The sequence below is a fragment of the Rhea pennata genome, chromosome 24 (genome assembly GCF_028389875.1).
Source record: "Rhea pennata isolate bPtePen1 chromosome 24, bPtePen1.pri, whole genome shotgun sequence".
In the NCBI taxonomy this organism is placed as follows: Eukaryota; Metazoa; Chordata; class Aves; order Rheiformes; family Rheidae; genus Rhea; species Rhea pennata.
This window is the reverse complement of record NC_084686.1, coordinates 3,874,469-3,894,565: the sequence shown is the minus strand read 5'-3', so window position 1 is coordinate 3,894,565 and position 20,097 is coordinate 3,874,469. Positions and strand designations below refer to the sequence as shown.

Below are 20,097 nucleotides of genomic sequence, written 5' to 3'. Positions count from 1 at the left end.
GGTACTGCTGGTGAACATAACTGCCTCTATTTTAAAAGAAGGTTTTGACGTATTTCAATACAAGCCTGTCGTTTTCTACAAGACTAAAATCCATTTTCCAATCAGTTCTGCTCACAAACATACATTCATGTCCCTAGGGTGAATGCCCTTTCCCATGCCGGCTCCTGCCAGATCTCTGCTGTTGTTTGGTTCTCCATTTTTTCAGTTTTCTACCAGTATGAATCCTCACAGAGGAAGCAGGGACTTAGTTGGGCTTTCCTCCCCCTCCTCTCCTCTTTGATGTAGAAAAGAAATGTACTGTCCCCCCGATACTCAATTGAAGGTGATGTGAGTGACTGGGCTCAGAACAATCCAGGCTCTGTTTAGCTCAATTCAGGACATGCTTTTATTTTCTAGGTCCTAACCTGCAGTTTGCAGAGACCTCTAGCTGAAGAGAACTTGCTCTGAGTCCAGCTTTTAAAGATGCAAAGGGGTGTCTTACTACTCCCTGAAGGGGAAGCTGCTCTGTTCTGGTAAGATTTAAGCTGCCCCCTGCTAGAAACTGTCTTGTAATAGGGACAGTAGCAAGTTGACCCTTCTCAGCACGTTCAACCGGTCGTACTTTCCTCGGGGAGAAGGGAAAAAAAAGGGAAATCTGGCCTAAACCCTGCTTGGATTCAGACACCCCAAGATAGAGGTACGTGCCCCAACGTTCCCTGCCGGATGTAAAGTTTGGCAGTGTGTGACGGCGCCGAGCTGCCAGCCTGCTTTTGCAGGATGCTCTCAAGGACCGTGGCAAAACTCCTCGCTGCCAGGTAGTAAAACAAGTCATTTCACAGCTGTTTTGCGACTGACAGATTATTACAGCTGAGGCATAACTACATGACATAGATTTAACTTCTTTTTTAGCTGTGAATCTTAGCAAAAACTTGTCAGCGTTAGCTTCTTAAGCATTACTAGTGTGACACTGCTATAACTTTGCACGTGTCGCTTCATCTGCCCGAGCACTTTGCCACCCGCTGCCAACAATGATTTTTACCACCGGTGCCATTTCTCACGGGTGAACTGTTGTCCTCATTTCACAAGGGAAGAAACAGAGTCACAGCTTTCAAATGAGCTATCTTCAGTAGCTGACCAGGGAAATCACTTCAAGATTTCCCAGCTCCCCAGCTCTAGGCTGCCTGGCTAGAGGTCCTCAAGTCAATCACACATCTAGTATCAACCACACAGTGGAAATATGCTGTGTTACTAAACTAAAGATGCTTTTCCAGTCCATATCAACTCAACACGCCTCTCTCTGGAGTAAAATCCAAGAAAGATTACCCTACGAGATTAGGGTAGATGTTCCTGTGCTTTTCAACATCACAGAAAAGCGGAGCTTGGAAGGGTCTCCAGAGGCCGTCTGGTTTCACCTCCTGCTCCAAGCAGAGCTGAGTTCACAGTCCGAGCAGGTTGCTGGGAGCCTCATCCAATCCAGTTAAGAAATCTCATCCTCACAAAACAAAATGCACCAAAAGGAATGTGGCCACCGGGGGTGATCTCCTCGAGACACGTCCCTCCCTAGGTTACAGGCCAGGGGACACAGCAGGGGCACATCCAAATCTGGTGTTAGATGAGTCTCCAACCAGTGCTGCCAACATTTCCTAGGCAGGAGCTCAAAGGCAAACTTAATTACGGAAGACCTTGGTGGCTGTGACATTTTGCTGCTGCTCACCCAATTTACCCTTTACTTGACCCAAGTTTGTCTGCCCAGACAGCAATCCAAAGACTTGAAATTCGTCAAAGTCCTATCTTATAGCAATTGGCCAGACTAGAGCAACCTCCTGCATGCACTGCGTGTGCCTGTACAGACATACACATGCATAATATGTGCATGCAGATATAAAAAGCTCACAGGGCTTAACAACTTACGCAGCCTCTATGTCCGGTCAGTTTTTTCAGCTTCGCATTCAAAGCAGCCTGCCAGGTCCTCATTTAATGTAAACTATCGTCACTTCATTGCATCCAATGAAGTGAGGAGCATTTGTGCAGGCTGATGATCTATCTCCCTCAACACAGTCCATCACTCTTCCAAGACTGACACCTGTGCTTACCTATAAAGGCACATGTTTTGTGTCCACCCTTAAAACAAGCAGACCCTCCAACTCCATAGGAAAAACTTAATTCAACCTGGTGTTGTACTTACTCCCAAGCAATGTATGAGTGGATTTTTTCAGGCCCTTTGTACTGCTGCAGTCCCTGGGCTCCACATTGCTCCAAAGTGAGCGCTTTCCCCATCATAGAAGAGCAGCAGTAGTATCGCAGTGCCCTAGGTCAGAGATACTAACCTTCGTGCCGGGCAATTAGGACTGAAAGGGCCACCCAGGTTCTAAGCAACGATCGGTTGTTCATCCTAAAGGAAAGAGAGAAACTCAGACACATATCACATGGAAAGCACAACCTCCACAAACCCCAGGTGACACCTAGCACAACCACTCTAAAGTTGCCTGCTTGCTCCTGATGAACGGACATTTCGGAGATGGAGATCCCTCACCCACGAAGCAGGACTAAAAATGCCTACTTCATTAAGTGGCGTAATGAGAGCTCTCCGGTGATAAAAGTACATTGCCCTGCAGGTATTGTCGAAGCAAGTCCTTCGCATAACAGAAGAGGGTCTAATTTCACACGGAGAGTGGATTTTGTAAATAGCCCCTTCTCTCAGTACGTCTCCAGTTCTCCTAATAGTTCACAACCAATGCCTGCCTGATCTGCCTAGCATGAGGGTACTTCTGCCGACTTCGAGACAAACAGGTTTGTGTTGTTCCAAAAACGAAGCCAGTTCTAAGCTGCAGTGTACTTTCACCATTAAGAGACTTCAAATATTGCTTTAACTAATCCTTTGCGCTGGGTGATAATACAACCATCACTTAACATTTGTGACTAGTGTGAAAGAAGCACAAACATTTGCACATCTGGGCAATTTCCTCGCTGTACAAAAGTCAATGATACAGAGAGAAGCAAAAATGAGGCTGAGTATATGAAGGAGAAAACCTGCACCCATTTGAATTCCTTTCACATCTGATAAATTTGTTGCTCGTTATTAATCAGATAGGAAACATTGCTAAAATGCCTGCTATGATTTCCTCGCTCCTGCACGTTTTACAGAGGCACGGCTCATGCAGAGCTAATAGGAAGCTATCACGTCCTCCCCGTGTGCAAGCACATGAATAAAAATTGCAGGATCAGCTTTGGACACCAATTAGATCTACACATTACACATGGCCTTCGTTTCCATTTCTGCTTCCTTTAACTGTGTGGACACAATTGCTACAAGATACTTCATGTTTTTATACTCTCTCACTTTTTGGATCTATTTCTATAATCTAGGAATAACGACAAATCCAACCACTTCTGAATACACATATGCATATACATAATGCATATACCATAGTGGTACAGTGAGGAACGTTACATCATCTGTCCCACATCACTTACACTTGAGTCCAATTAATGGGAGCTTGGAAAGCGCAAAACACGGTGGAAGGCACCTTCCACACTCGTTCACACTGCTTCGCTGTGCACCAGCCGCAACCACGCTGGCAAGAATCTGCTTTCAGCTAACTTTTTCTGGGGTGAGAAAAAATCATTTCACCGTGAAAGAGCTTTACCACATTCCTTATCTTGAGAAGATGACAATAGAATTTTATTTAGGTCATAAATTTCAGTCCCAGCAGCTTCATTAGCAGAAAATAGGCACAGAATGACTAGAGGAGAATACGGCGGTCCGAGAAGAAGATCAAGAAAGGCACCGCTCGGGAAACACAAAAGAAAATAGCGAACACATTACTTAGCATACCACACTCAAAAATACGTTTTTGTCAATATGGCAAAAAAAAAAAAAAAAGGTTACCAACCTGTTTTGTCGACTAGAGGAGAAATTAAGTCTGAAATTTTAAACCAGTCTTGGTAGAAGAGGGGGAAAAATTATGTCAATGGAGAATGCGTTTCCATGCTCTTTTGCCAGTTATTGCTGAGGACTAAACCGATGTCTCAGTCCTCCTGCTCCTGCAATTGAAAAGTCCGTTTTCTTCAGAGATCCTTTAGGGCTGCGGTAGGGTTGAATTGTAATCACAACTTTTACCTCTATTGATAACCAGCAAGTCAATCTAAAGATCAGGTTCTAGCCTGGAGAGGTAGAGAAGCTTCTTTCTTCCGAAAAAGCTCACCCTTCAGGTAGATTTGGATGGAAATGTCAGCTAGTCGGAGCCGGGTTTGCGGTTGTTCTGCTCAGAATCAGTTTTCACTGAAGGGAAAAAAAAACTCAGAAGAGCTGAGCCCCTTCCTCCTTTGTGCAGGCCAAGAAAAAAAAAAGGCATCAATATAGTGTTACAGAATTAGCATTAAACAGTGCTAGGCTTAAAGCACAGTACAAAATCAGTGCTACGAAATTTCAGTGAACTTAATTTTCCATCAAAATCTTGTTTAGTTTCTGTAAATCAACTTAGTTCTGCTTTTGCAGGTACAACAAGAAAAACTTTTCCAATAAAGCACATTCTCCCCAAATCTTCTGGAGAAGATTTTACTTCTGTTCCTGTTCCCACCCTCCAAGTGGACTGCCGTGCATTTTTAATCAGGCTTGCAGGGAATTTTAAGCGGGGACTACCATGAATATTAGACTCTGCGTTCACGTGTACAGCCTGCAGCTTACACCAAGGGAAAACTCTAACTGTGTCACTGCTTGGCACCTTAGCGAGGACTTACAGCCCACAAGCCGTACTTTTGAAGGGGTGCAGGCTGTCCAAGCTGCAACTTACCATGAAAGCATAGCCGCTTACGCTTAATTCAAGGCAGCCTGTAGAAGCTCTGCTGCTCCCTTCGCTGAACCTCTTGCAACCCACTAGCAAGTTCCTGGCGTGACTGTTTTTTTCTCGTGTCCATCTCTCACCCTGCGCTAAAATTAATGCAACTACAAACAGTGACATAAGCATGCAATTACGTGTTTGCAGGACTCAGCAAGGACATCCTGGCCCTCCATGTTCATGGCACGTGACAGTCGGAGCTGAGGAAACAACAGGAATGCTTATTCTTCTTAGGGCCTGAGTTGCAGGCAACTCGCTTTGCCCATATTTTGACCTGTGCTTAATTCCAGGCTTGCTCACGCCCTTGCTCACTTAGCGTGGGACCACCGCTAGCCCTGGAGTTAGTGCCTGCCAAAACGGTTGCAGGATGCAAGCCCTAAACTTCATCACAGAGACCAAAGCTTTTCACCAGAGCCTGATCTGTATCCTCCAAGATCTCTACCGCTTTAATTCAGTTCGCATCATGGTCATACGAGAGAAAGACACAGACACAGACAGAGAAGTGATTGAAGTGTGAAAGATGGAATCAGAATCCCATTAGTAAAGTTGATTTTTAAGGCCTCCATTGAAGTTCAGTCTAAGCTGCTGCTGCTCCAACCTCAGCATTAACTGGTGGAAAAATTGTCATGGTTTCGTGCACAAAGACACATGTTAGAAACTTAGGAAAAGAATGATTTTCTCTTCTACCATTCTTGGTAGGGGCCTTATATTAACTATTTGCCCTACTACAAGATACATACTCCTTCTTTTTTCCCATGTACATTCATAATCTGCTTCCTGTCCTTTGACAGGAAAAGAGAGGGGGCAGGAAAATAAACTGCAGAAAAAAACAACCCCCCCCCTCAAAAAAAAGCCCAGAACTGCCAGACTGCTCCAAAGATTCTGTACATCTTGAGTTAAGCTTCTTTCAATTTTTACCAGCACAAAAAATGAAAAGGACCTTCTGCAAAATGGAACGTTGCTCCAGGTGCTCCTGGAACGGTGCTTAGCAAGCTCAAACCCAAGGTATCGTATTCCATCCCCAACAGTGTCTTTTACCATACCATGGCACAGGACAGTAACCACTTCCACGGTAGAAGCCAAAGTTTGCTTTGTTTTTATCCTCTAGACATGGCCGTGCCAGCAGGAAGCTTTATTGTTTTTTCTCTTTTCCAAACCAGCAACTAATTTAGGAGGGCAGCAGGACTAATAAACTAGGGAAGAATATATCCAGGAGTGCTACCTGCCACACACACTAACTCTTTTCATTCCTATACAAATTTTAAAAGCTACCAGCAAAAGGAAAATAAATTGATTCTTCTCATACCGCTTACGAGATAGATAAAACCCATGAAAAGAGGTTTCCTTCTGCTCCTTTTGCAGTTTAACATTCAGGCACAGTAACCCTACGACCCCACGACTAAATGCTTTGGTGGGCCATACTGCCCTCCCTGTAAGCAAGTGACCTGCGAGCTTACTGAATCTTTCCGGGAGGGTGAAAGTCATCCTAACTGCGAGGCTGCGCCCACTGCGCCCAGGCAGCAAGGAACAGAGCGAGAGCTCGCGCTTTGCCCCGAGCCTGCAAGGGGACATTCATCACCACCACTGAAAGACACAGTTCAGAAGAGGAACAGACGCTCAAGCATTGGGATCCCACCACGTAAAGCAAAATGACACGGGTTGGAGAAAAAAAAATGCTCTGTTACTACTTCCAAGGTGCTACAAGTGGGATTGCTCACAAGTGAGGTGACTGAGCCTTAGCAATTAGGGCAGACGACTGACACGAACAGCTAGAACAAGAAAATTCTCGGCAGGTTTAACTCTCCCAAAGGCGTGCATAATGTGCGGGTGAGGAGGAGGGAAAAGCTTTGCTTGAAGAAACAAGAAAGTGCTCACAAAACTCTGGAAACCTTTTTCGTGAAAAAAATTAAATTAGTTTATTGAACCGATCCAAACCGATTACCTAATTGGCCTGAATTCCACCACTAAGTCTGCAAGCAAACCAAAGGCAAATTCTGGGAAGTATATTCCCCATGAGAGAAATCAGAATAAAGAGATGGATTTACAGTTTTTCCTTTTTCTTTAAAATTACATATGGATGTATAATTAATAGAGTGCAAGAATAGAACTTCATGTTTAAATTATATTTGAAATTTCCAGTAACTGCAGAAAAGCAATCACAGAGACAAAGGCCTGAGATGGCAGAAGCCCCTTCTACCGTAGCTCCGGGGACGGCGTCTCCTCTAACGCCTACACAAAGCACCACAATCAAACGCGGGTGGAACAGCTGCCAGGATTACATATTTTAGCCTCTGGGCTGCTTTCAGCAGATCGCTTGCATTTTCAAATCTGTGCACGAACAGAACCTAAAGAATCTCATTTACAAGCAAAAATGGCAACTGATAGAGGCAGAGCCAACATGTTGCATTTTTAGGATTACAGACCAGAGGAGGCAAGAGTAAAACAAGAGTGAAACCCCCTCCCTCCGCAGAGGCAACGAGCACGATTAAGCACAGTTCCTCCGAGGTGTCCCAAGTCACTGCCGACTACGCTGTATCATCCACCACCAGTAGGAATGCAACCCCCAGTAAAAGCAGTTACAAAACACACCAAGGGAGCAGAGGACAAACAGTTGCCACACTATACATATTCATAATATTGCTGGTTAAGCAATCCAGTTGTAACATCTGGTCAAAACACAGATATTCAACAGGAACGCATCCGAAAACACAACGGCACAGCATCTGATCTCAACACACAGAGCCGTGTGATACTTTGGTATATAGCTGTTACCTAATTCCTTGTGAACCAGGTGCTTTTTCCACTGCGCACACTGCCTGTGGCAGACTTTTATGCATGAACTAGCATGAACAACAAAACGGTTCTTGACAAAAGTCGCGCTCGGATAAAAGGACACAAAAGCTAGACGAGCTTGCAAGTCTGTATTTTGTCTTCTTGAAAGAACATGACAGAACTAGGGACCTTTTGCTAAAGCAGGTATGTCGACAAATTGAGGATGCAGACCCTTATAGCATTGAATAGATTTAAATCAGATTTCCTGCCATCTCAGAGCCCTCCCAGATTCTCACGACCCACATTCGGCAAGAAAAGCTATCTTGTTCAGACCCCTCTCCCCAAGACACAGTCACCTGTGAAGTGGTAACATTGCACAAATACACGACCCTTTCCCAAAAGCCGTATACATGAAAAGTGACCCAATTTGGAACACGTTGTCACGTTTGTGGTGCACCACAACACCTGCTGCCAAAGGTCAAGCGCCTGCACCCAGGAACCGCTCGGCGCTCTGAACATGCTTTTTTTTCCTTGGAAGCCAACTGATATATTTGGTTTTCACCCAACACATGCTCTGCTGGCTGCACAGAAGGTGAATTTACAACACTGGCCAGAAATAAACCTTCCCCTCACAAAGCAGCAAGACTGCAACATTCGCACTGTGACTTTTCCAGATCCGGACAGAGCAGGGGATCTGGTTTAGATGTTAACACCAGATCTCCAGTCACTGTGCAGCACATGTCAAGCTCATACACCACAAGGTGTTCTCCTTTTCCATTTTCAATTTCCCACCAGGTCTGTCATAAATCAAACCATTATTTATTTATAGTGCAGAGCCTGCGTGGTAACATCATCATTCTGTATGCATACAAGGGTAACTATTTTGCAGGCAAACAAACTTACAAGCACATATTTGGTTCTTCTCTAAAAACCCCATTCAATTCTTTAATTGACCTTGTTTATTTCCTTCTCTGAAACAGAGACATTTAATTGTGCTGAAAAGGTTGGTCAATAATTACAGCATCTCATTCATACCAGTTACAATGCCATAAATATACCCACATAGGCAATTACTGCTCTATAGAATTAGATCAGATATTTCTTTTTATCTGCATCAGTTACTTACCTCTAGCAATCCAGCGACTGATGCATAATGTACTTAAACAGGAGGTCAATGGGAGAAAAAAGCTTCTAATATTAAACAACCATATCTTCATAAAACTTTGCTTTATAACAAAATATCTTATTAAACACAACTTTTCCTATGCGTATGTATGTATATATCATACATAAGTGTTGGCTTTAGAGTTCCACTATAAGGCAGCAAATGCCTTTCGCTACCCAAATGGAAAATACATCTTCAGTAAAGCTCTAGCTTATAAAAGCATCATCTTATGTTACACGGCTGCCACCTCCTCATTCTGCTGTGTTACGGGTACCACAGTCCCACAGCCACGTACTGCGGATTCTCTGTTACAAACAGCAAGTCTTGGTCTGTTTTGTATTGCTCATCTCAGTAACGCCAGGAGATGTACATTTTTTTGGCAGGGGGATGAGGCACAAATAATTAACTTGTCTTATATCCTCCCATTTTTATCATTACCTTGGATGCAGAACCCGTCTCTTCTGAACGGATCCTACATCCCAAACCTGAAGATTATGAGATAATACTTCATACTGTCCCCATCCTACCCCACCCCACAATTTAGGTCAAACATGAAGAGAAATGCACAACTTCAAGAATATAAAGGAGCTCAGTGACTGGGACAAAAGCATCATGGGAAAGAAAGTGCACGTGGAGATTGAGAACGCTTAAAAATTAAGGTCAGAAGTTCATGTGTAACTAGAGCCATCACTGCAGAGCCTGAAATACTTTCTATGCAGCTGCTTATAACTAATTTGAAAAGTCTTCAGCTTGTCATAGTGACAGAGGAACACGGCAGGACACAGTAAAGCAAAACAGCTGTCTGATTTACAAGAGATATAAAGGAATGAGGGTCTCATAGGTAAAGGGAATCTGCTCTAAAGTAGAAAAAAGGGGCTAATTTAAGCAGCAGCACACAATGCCTACAAGGTGCGTGTGGGGGGAAGTTGATAGAGAGAGTGAAAAACTGCTTTACAATAATGTGAGTACAGTTGTTCAGTTACTGAACTTCTATAAACTGATACGAGTCAAAACTTTCCTAGTTCAGACCCTAAGCAGGGACCCCACAGTCAGGGGCTGGGAAAAGTGCTAAATTTCAATTCTGGTACAACAGCAACTTAAAAAAAACTTCAGCTTTAGGCCTACTCTCTCCCAGGAGAGCAATTTTAGCCATTCCACTTTTCAGTACAAACTGTTGCAATGCTAAGTGCTTACAACTGGATCTTTTCAGCATTGCGGCAATGTTCCAGTAGCCAAGGTGGGGAATATACTCTTCAACAGATTCTGTACTCTTACCATTGAACCCCACCCAATGCAAGGCCCACCCATCGCCTTCCAAAATTTCCTTCATAACTTAGATGTCCAAGCTACCTTTGCCTCCAGATTTTCATGTCACAGGATGGGCACAGAAATCAAATCTTTTCATCAAAAATCTGGGTGGGACAGCACAGATACAGACCACAAATTTTGAAAAGAAATCTTCCTTCTAATAGAGTCTCTTTCATTCTCCCATCTGGTTCAGTCTCACAAACCAGTGGAATTAAGGATGCAGGATGCACCAAATACCTGAGCTCTGATTCAAGCTAAATACTGTTTAACATCCTTTCAGTGAATTCAAGCACAACAAAAGGTTAAGAGACAGCACCTAGCTGGAAAAAATACTTCAGCTAGCTAAAGCCACAGTCAGATAGCTAGGCAAAAGGGTGCTCTGTTGTATCAAAAAAAAAAGGAAAGAAAGAAAGAAAAAAAAATCCAAAACATACACACAAAAAACAGCTCCCTAATTTATGGGTCCTAGTATTCTTTAGCTTGAACAAGTGACCATTCATGCCAAATCACGAGTATACCGGAGCATCGATGAAAACATCAAGGTATTGGACACTCTGAAACACATGCGCTGAAGTCAATTGCCACTTCAAGGTCACCTGCATTGGATGGTGGGCATGGTTCTCAGATCAGGGCACGCTCTCCGGGCTAAGAAATTACCTGCTATAGAAACACAACCAAAACCTCAACCAACCAGCTGAAATAAAAACCCTGCAAAAACTCCTTAATGCATGTGTGTGGGTAGGTGGGAGCATGCGTGCACACGTGTGCACAAGGTCAAAAGAGGCTATTTCATTCTGGGCTCCACATAAAGTTTATCTCCATCCCGAATGCCGTAAGAATGCAGTGCTCGTGAGTTGTATTTCATCTCCTCAGGACCAAAGGGAGCTTCGTGGTCCAAGTAGAAGAGCAACATGTTGCTTGTTGACAACTGCACTACAGTTTTTAATTGCTTCTTTAATTCTGCCACAGTCTGATCAAGGCGGATCGACATCTCTTCTACCTTATCCTTGAAGTGAACTTCAACTTTCGCGCTGCTCTGTGGCCGAAGATCCACTACTGCCAAAGGTTCCAACTTCCCGTACTTTGCTACCAGCTCGTGATACCTGAAAAATTGAACAGGTCCAGAGTTATGGTGCAGTTTCTCATACAGCTATCGCACTCTTCACAAGACGCTTTCTTTTCTTTAATACTACTGTTCTGCAGCAGCAATCACCCAAGGATGCTGCTAGATTGCAAAGTTTAAATTAACATCTGGATGGAGAATACAGCGACCAGTTTACAAGAGATGTAAGTGAAGATTTCAAAGTGCAACGCATACAAAGTCCAGAACTATTTGACAAGAACTAAGACTAGAACCCAGACAGTGCTGAGTGATTGCCATCTTCCATTTCAGTGAAGAGCTCATATGGTTCTGCTGGAAACATCTATTGGTTTAACTGACAATTCCTTCAAGGTGAGAAGGAAGAATGAAGCTCCCGTGAGTAAAGAATATTGCTGTGCTAGAGTTCAAAGCCTGAGGTACCTCCTCTCCTCACACAAGTATCCCGCACAGGAAAGACCAAAGAAACAATGCATTTGCCACCAAATCTCAAAACACTTCAGGGAGCATTCTTACTGTATTTTGCTCACATTAGGCAATGTTCATCCTCGACTCAAGTTAAATGACCTAAACAGACATCTAATAGGAAGAAATCTGGAATGGTATGAGTCCTGTTTTCCCCTCTTCTAGCACAACGCAACACAGATCACATAATGCTTCCCAAGCACGACACTGAAAGGGGAAAAACAGAACCAGAAAGCCCACCCAATCCAGTCACCTTTTCTCACATAGTCCCCAGCCTGCACTGCAGCACAGATATCAAGCTGAGTGGGCGCTAGATGAGGGAGGAGGTTATCTCACTGAAGGTAAAGCTCTCACCAACCTGATAGGCTCAGGTCAACTGGTCCCAAAATAGCCTAATGAAGAAAACTTATCAGCAATGATCACTACTGGTGTTCTGCAGTTGTGGAAACCACAGCCATGACTGGAGCGGGATCTGGAAATAACAGAGGACGCTCTGCTTGCAAGAGTCTAAGTCTGCTTCTAAAACGAAAACGCTTCCCTAAGGGGCCTCAGAATTAAACACACAATAACGCAAATGATACAGCCCTCAGTCTAGATTCCCAGTAACGGTGCCTTAATTGCCTGACCCAATTCTTGGGTAATTCTTCGCATTTTTCAGGAGGCTAGCTATTTTCCAAATACTACACTTCCACTGAATACAGCATCACTGAGATCACCTGTGTCAAGGTGAGCAGCCACGTATTTTGGAAACTGGTATCACAGAGTGAAAACCGCACTGCTCTGGTAAGGTCGGTACTGCTCTCTATGTAAACGCACTGCGCCAGAACAAAACTGGGACGTTTCACCAACTGACCACTCGCATATACTCTAAAACGACATGGGAATTTTACTGGCATAGCCCTAACGGCTCCACCACACGTTCGACGGACTTCCCCTTAGAGCCAAGCTCGACGAATTTCCTTGACGAGGTCCAGTCCCAGGGAGGCACATGCTGGAACAGAGCCATTCTCTCCCTCCCACCTCCTGCAGCACATCTCTCTCCCATCAGGAAAGGCAGCATCTCCTCTGCCTGGCTGGGAAAGTGGCAAAATGTCAACCCGGAATACAATGCAACTGAAACAACAAAGACCAAGAGCTGCAGAGAGGAGGTAACATTTCAGAGGCTCTCCACTGTGCACCACACAGAAAGCTCTTTTTGTTCCAATCTGACTCTGAGCTGAATGTGATCGGTGCTGTGTCACCGCCCTTCTGGCAAGACAGATGACCCCAGGGACTCACGCTCAAGGTAGGAATGTTCCTGCAGAACAGCAGGCGCCCTGTCTGCCTGGGAAATGAGGTAAGGGCCACGACGCACTAGGATTTCCCTAGCTTCAGGGACCAAATGAATCTTCTCCAGGCTGGAGTGTCCAAATACAGGCTGGTGCCCTGCTCTCACAGTCAGCCGGGTGGCACAGTCAGGCTTGCGCATAAAGCCATTCGTTCTCAGAGCAGACAACGTATTCCCCATATTTTACCCATTGGGCTACTGCCAACAATAAGAGTGCACGCTAGCCAACATGTCACCAGCAGGGAGGATTTCCATGTGCAGTTTCTGCTGCCTCCAGACAGATGCATTCAGCAGCACCAGCCAGTTAGAGCAGGAGAGAGAGCTAACCTGCCCCTTGCCTGCAGAACCAGCCCCTCAACCCATTTTGGGACGTCCTTTAGTCTAACCAATTCTGAGTGCTACAGCCTGGCAAGGGCTTTCTCATGCGCCAACTGTAAATATTGCCACAATTCATGCATTAAGGGAAACTGCACGCCACACAAAGCGAGGCAAAGACAGCAAGCCTGCAGACAGCTGGGCTGCAATCACTCCCTGCCATAACGGCTGTATGCCCAGAGCCGCTTCCCTGAAGCACAGTCTACAGATGAAAGCAAACAGTGCAGATAGGGCAAGCAGAATAAGGAGAAGGAACAATTTCAATAAGCTGAGAGAGAAAAGAATTGTGAACGTGTTAAAATTACCCAGACGCAAGCTGTAAACTTGTAGATGGTCAGGCAACATTGTCTTAAACTTTCTCAAGTCAAGGAAAGGCAGAACAAGCTTTCCAATCCACTCCTTGCACATTAGCCACAATCTGCCAGCAAAGTTAGAAGTCTAAACAACCGCATGCCCTCGAATCAATAAGGACGAAGGCACGCTGCTCATGTGGTTCTGTCATATCCTGGTAATAGGCACCTCAGAGACCTACATAATCACCTCGCACAGCCTGACAGACGCTGGCTGCCAGAAAAGATGACGCTGAAGAACCGAGCCTGGCTAAAAGCGGCTCTGATATTCTGCAGATAAACAATGGACAAGGCAAGCCGAGGACTCATTAAAAACCCCCAGAAACAAAGATGTCACTCAAGAAGCCAGCCAATATTGGATTGTACGCTCAGCGCTCCCTTCTATCTACGTCACCCAGGGAGAGAAATTATCCTGCCCGTTTCACTCCTTCTCCCGTCCCTTCCAGCTGTAGTCCGTGAAGAGATACAACACAACCGGGGAGCTTTAACATCAGACAGCATGCTGTTTGTTTATGACCCGCTATGCATCTACAGTCTCGAGGGGAGGGAGGGGTGCATGCACTTGTAAGACTTCCATGCGCAAATATGTCTTATTCCTCCGCTTGAGGCAGCACTGCAATGCAGATGCCATACCCCCAGCAACAACATGTATTTGTCCTGATTAGATTCTAATTACAAACCACCTTCTGAGAGATAGTACAAGACCTGGGAGCAAAGCGGAGGAAGTTTTAACAACAAACAAACAAAAATTCACTCTACAAAGAATGTCAAATTTCAATTCTTGTCAGAACTGCTGCGTATGAGTCTAGGAAGTGAAATCTGGCCCTTGGCACTAAGAACACCCTCTCAGTCAGCCCTCTGCAGCCTCATTGAAAAATACTCTGAAGTGGCACACAACCCCTCCAGAAAGAGAATAACCGCCTTTAAGAGCAGCACAAGTCTCTTGGAAACACTGCATGGATGAAGGGATCCAGACAAAGAGCCCATTGATTAAGAGGAGGACAGTAACAGTGTTTAAAGGTTAAGAAATCAGCAGAGAAGGTAAATCTCATGTATCTACCAAACCAGCATAAAGAGATAGCATGTTCGTCAATGTATTTCTTTCACCAGTCCAGCTTTATGATACGGGTGTGCGAGAGATACCAGTTTATGAAATGGCCAGAATATGCTGAGCTCACACCTGCAAACACAGTTCCGTCGTGCATGGCACTATGCAACTATATGGGCACATATGGCCTGTTCCCGGCGCTTGGGATCTCAACAGTAGCATCACATGCAGCTGAAGCTACACTTGGCCACCTCCTCAATAACATATTGCTCCTGTACACGCAAGGCACCACAATACCTTGAGATGAAAGTTCAAGGGAACAAGCAGGAAAAAAAAAAAAAAAAAAAACAGAGCCTGCACACTTAATTATTTAGTTTCTCTTTCAGGCCTGAACGACTTTTGAGCTCAGGGTGGCACACTATGATTAAAAGGTTACTTGCACCTTAGTTCCCCTCCTACCCTGTAACTGAACACTCTTTCAGTGCCAGAGCCTGCCTTGCCTTCTCCTGGGGAGGGTTTCCAGGTCTCCCCAAGCCATATTCACCAAGAGTTGGACTCAGCTGGAGCAACTGAGCTCATCTGCCATGCAATTCTTCCTTCTGAAGCCATGAATGCAGAGATCTAAAACAGTTTTCTCAGAAATAAAATGTTTTTGAGAACAATCTATTTTAGCAACAGCACTGTGAGCTCGAAGTCTCCATCCTCTTTTCCCCTTCCTCTCCCCTGCATTCCCAGGCTGCACTGCTATCCCTTCCAATGTTTGTTTCAATTTTTCTGCTTGAAGGGCTTCTAAAATTACAAGCCAGGATTTGTCATCAGAAAAAAAACACAGAGGGATCACCAGCTGTGTTGTTCTCCTAAGTATATTAGTAGCATTCACCTCCGAACTGATCCCTAGCATGCCTTGAACAAATACTATAGCTGCTAGACCTGCTTATATTCACACAAATACCACAGCCTCACCCTCCAGTGCAGTCTTCTGAGGCATTTACTATATTGGTAGGTCAAATATACAACTCTTTTAAAAATCAGAGGCAGTTTTACCTATGAATTAAACTAAAGGAAACACTGACAGGCCAGCGAAACACTGACTAACTTTCATCTTGGTGATCCCTATCAGGCAATACCTTTAACCTTCTCTACCTCAGTTTGTCCTTGAACACACACACACACTTCTCTTACCCCCTTCTGTAAAGAAAGGATTATGAAGTTTTGCTGTTTGAAAAGCACATGAGAGCAAGCGCATTGTCCTAGAGCAAAACACATGTAAATGCAGTAGCTTGACACTCAATGATCCTTCCTCATCCCATTAAGAAGTATTAAGTAGATGCTGGCTTAGAGAAGATACTGACTGAACAGCATCTGTCAAAGTTCATTAGTTTACTAAGATTAACAGATCATTGGGCATACATTTTTGGCAAAGAAAAACCATCAGATTTCTGATTTGCGGGCTTAAAAGTGAGGGGACAGCTTCCTAACACCAGGCACATTCCACGTGCCAGATGGTCAAGAGAATTATTGTCTTGGCCCAGCACCAGAGAGAAAGATCTGTACTGGCTTTTGGGGACTCCCAAACACAGGTGGATTATGAAGCTAGCCACCACGGAGGCCAGGGAGCAATGAAGATCATTAACTGAACAGTCATGTTGCAAAATGGCACTTGACGTGGACACTTTAAGGCTGAATGTGACTCAGAAGTGATTCAGCAAGTCATCAGGCAACAATCTCAATATGAATGAGATGAACTAAAACAGAATGAGGAAGACAGGACAGGAGGAAGGCAAAGAATGTTTTTTATGGAACAGCTAGCCCCAATTTCCCACACAACATCATCTCTTCAGTCACCCTTTCTTTTGCCTTGCTTCCCTTTTGTGCCTGCTCTGCATTTCAGGACAAAGAATTCATACCTGAATGGGACTTCCTCCTCTGGGAACTCCATGTAATACCGAATGAAGAATCGTTCCGAGTCTTCTCGCTCCCCATCGGCAACAATGCTTCCGTTAAGCTTGACAATAGATGGCAACCTGCTTGTAGACACCGAGAAATACATTCAGTAAGAACAGAAATGCAGCCAGGGCAATTAGCACGAGAATGACAGCCAAAAGCTACGTTCCACAACTCTGTCATCAGAAAAATCATGCCAGGTAGTTTAAGCCTCTGTTCCCTCTTTCAAGAGGGCAAGTTCCATGCAGTTTTTCCAAACAGATTTAAAACTAGGCATTACCATTTGAGCACACACGTGTTGCATGCACATACATGTGTGACACTCAAAAAGTTCTCTGAAAAGTAGAGAACTTAGACTGAACACTTCCACTTCTCTCCTCCTTTCCCACACAGAAAAAACACCAACTCTTTCTGAGCTGTGAATTCATACACAACAGCGTCTCATAACAGCCTCTTCCTCTGATTACCCATTCCCAGCCATTCATTGTCATTTAATACATCTGCTGAGCAGAGCAAACAAACAACAGACCTGGCTATTAGCAGCTTCCTGCGCTCCTCAGTGGTGTACGACTGCAGCAAAGGGATTCCTAGCAATTTGACTTCCTCAAGTTTGGGAAAAGAATTTAGCTTGTCAATGTCTTCCCAGCAATGCAGACCTGCTTGGAAGAAATGACTTCCTTAAACAAACACAAATAATACATAACATATCAAAGAATATCAGACATAGCTGAAGAACATACTTGACAGGGAAATGTCAACTGAAGCTGCTTGGAGAAGTCAACTTATTGCTGGTGACATACCACAACAAATCTCCTTCATTTGCTTACAAGAGGTAGTAGTTTTAAGTTCTCTCATGTTGTTGTTTAACTCTAGAAGGATGATCTCTATGGTTGAATAGGGAGTTTAGTTTTTATGTGCCACTCAGTCCTTGGTTTCACTGTTGAATACCAATTAGCATCAGTTAGGATGGCTGCCTCTATAAAGGGATGCTGCCTTAAGCAGTATTAAAGTTACCAGTATGTACGTCATTTTAGAGGTCACTAAATAGCCATCAAATGGCTGTAACTTGCACATGTAACCAACCTGGGTCCAGTCTGAACTCAAAATCCAAAGGTAAAACAGTCCCCTTTGCCGTCTCACCATTTAACTGAATTTTAGCCCCCTCAAGATCTGATGTGAGATAATAAGGCAAGTAGAGGAGGTAAAATAAAAAAAGTGGGGGATCAAGCAACAGTACAACTCTGATCATGTAGTGATACCAACACCAACTGTCTTTGCTTTCTTTTACTTTGATTGCAGAAAAGTTTAATGTAATCCTTTTTGGCTGAATGTTCCAGGTGCTTAAACTAACAAAGCAAGTTAGAAAATCATTCTGTCAGAAAACCAATCAGTAGCTTCACCTCTACAGTACAGGAAACAAGAAAATACAGAAAAATTACCACTTCAAAGACAATTAGAGGTCTCGTTTAAGCTCAGCCTATCCGGAAACTGTAAGATCAAGCCCAAATCTTGTACTGCAAAAGCAATACACAATAATAGGCTGTTTTTAGAGAAGAATCAAAATTCCTACAACTACCATGGCATTGTGAGCAAGGTGGGCTGAGAGAGCTTCTTTCTTCCATAGTAGCCAAAACATCTGGTGAGTTTCTAAAAACTGAGCACAGATGAGGGACAGCTTTTGTTGGTGCATGCTCACCCCTTACATGCCACATTCCTACACATACAGATTGGCTTTAACAACACAAATTTCATTCAACGTAAAACACAGGGAACGCAAGGCAAAAGGGATATTCTTATTCCATCCATTGTCAAAGATTAGTTTATCCTTTCCCCAGCCAGAAACACCTAGGGCAGGGAGAGGAAAAGAAGGAAACTATTAACGCAGAAAACTTTTGCCAGTTCATTTTGAATAACTACCAGTCCATGTTACTCTGACTCATCATTTAGATAACGAGTAATTACCAAAATCAGCAAGCAAAGCCAACAGAGACGGGCAAGCTGATTTCCCACCTGTTTTTCTTTCCTAAAAGAAAAGATTTTGCTGTACTCTTCACATCATTGCTTTGCTACATCTGTTTGTGTGGCCTTACTTTAGCTCCATTAGGAAACAGGACTTCAACATGATAGGCTTATCCTGAACACATTTATGAACAACTTTTAGACTCCATTGATAAGTCAGGATAGATTGGGTCAAAAGTAACTGGACGTTTTCTTCTCCACAAGCATAACACAGACATCTCATAAGAGTTATTCTCCAGCACAGCACTTCTGCCTTCACTCATTTTCTCACACTTGCAGGAAGCAAAGTAGACTGCCAGTAATTTACTGCCAGTAGAGATCTAGTAAGTCACCACACCAAGGTAAAAGTTTTGAAGTGCATCAAAACAAGCATTTTTTTCACCTACTCAAGAGTAAAGATTTTGATCAACAGTTGTCACTTACACTGAGAACAAAAAACATACAGCTGACAGTCTCTCACCTGATTTGTGCAAATTGATGGATCGCAGGTTTGGGAACAGCCTTGCTAGAGAATCTTCTGACTCTTCAATGGTTGTTAGGTTGTTGTTAGCCAGAATAAGTGTGTCTAGTGATGGGAACATAATTCCTAATTTTCGAATTTCAGTCCAGTCCTGAAGATTATTGTCAGTTATGTGGAGTAATTTGAGGGACTGACAACAAACTGGAGAACAAGACACTGTTTCATAGTCATTAAGGCACAGAAAGAGCTCCTCCAAGCTGCACAGGGGAAGAAAGATATTATCATCTCAATATTCCTTCTGAAATGATCATCATCTTAGGCAAAGGGACTTGTATATGCAATTTTAACAGAGCTGTCTGTAAAGGCTCTTATGTGATTTGAAACCTCAATGTAGAGATGGCCTTTGAACAGCCAAAATGGAGGGATTCAACCAGGTCTCTACTTCACTCCAATCTACAAGCCTCCTCCAGAGATGAAAAATGCCTCTAAGCATTCCCCTAACCCTTAAAATACTTCTATTAATATTAATTATGTGAGAGACTGCTCAGAAAACCATTTCACATTTGTGCCCAACAAGCCACAAACCCAACTCCCATGGTCATTTTACCTGCTGTAATAGTCAGTGTTCACCATTTAATTTAAAAACGCACATACACAAGGTATACAACACAGACAACCCTTTTTATTCATATTATTGAGTCAGTCAAAGACTCCCATTAACTGCAGAACAGGTCCTGATAAGTTTTCAGAAACTAAACTGGCTTCCCTAATCCCTGTTAAGCATGTTATCTGCCAAGTGGGATACACTCTCACGATCTTTGCTGCTTACAAAGTGGTATAAAAAGAAATCTGGTATCAAACTGAAGACACCGAGGAATTTTACAGAAGCAGAATGCCACTGCCAAAATGGACCATGGCCAAACCACAGAAATCAACAAATTATCGCAA

At 43.7% G+C, this 20,097-nt stretch overlaps 1 protein-coding gene across 7 annotated transcripts in view; it reads right to left on the bottom strand.

The window, feature by feature from the left end:
- The window catches only part of LOC134150657 (tubulin-specific chaperone cofactor E-like protein), a 61,533-nt gene that overhangs the window by 30,795 nt on the left and 10,641 nt on the right, over nucleotides 1–20,097 (bottom strand). For 3 of the 7 annotated variants that reach the window (XM_062594735.1, XM_062594736.1, XM_062594737.1), the window contains 4 exons: nucleotides 19,150–19,406; nucleotides 17,200–17,326; nucleotides 16,634–16,750; nucleotides 6,708–11,165 (listed from right to left, as the gene is read on the bottom strand). In XM_062594735.1, coding sequence (XP_062450719.1) covers nucleotides 10,847–11,165; nucleotides 16,634–16,750; nucleotides 17,200–17,326; nucleotides 19,150–19,406 — 820 coding nt within the window. In that variant the 3' untranslated portion in view covers nucleotides 6,708–10,846. Of the gene's footprint in view, nucleotides 1–2,306; nucleotides 2,372–3,872; nucleotides 5,643–6,707; nucleotides 11,166–16,633; nucleotides 16,751–17,199; nucleotides 17,327–19,149; nucleotides 19,407–20,097 lie in introns of those variants that run through there. The other 4 variants (XM_062594738.1, XM_062594732.1, XM_062594734.1 and 1 more) reach the window with 4 other exon arrangements.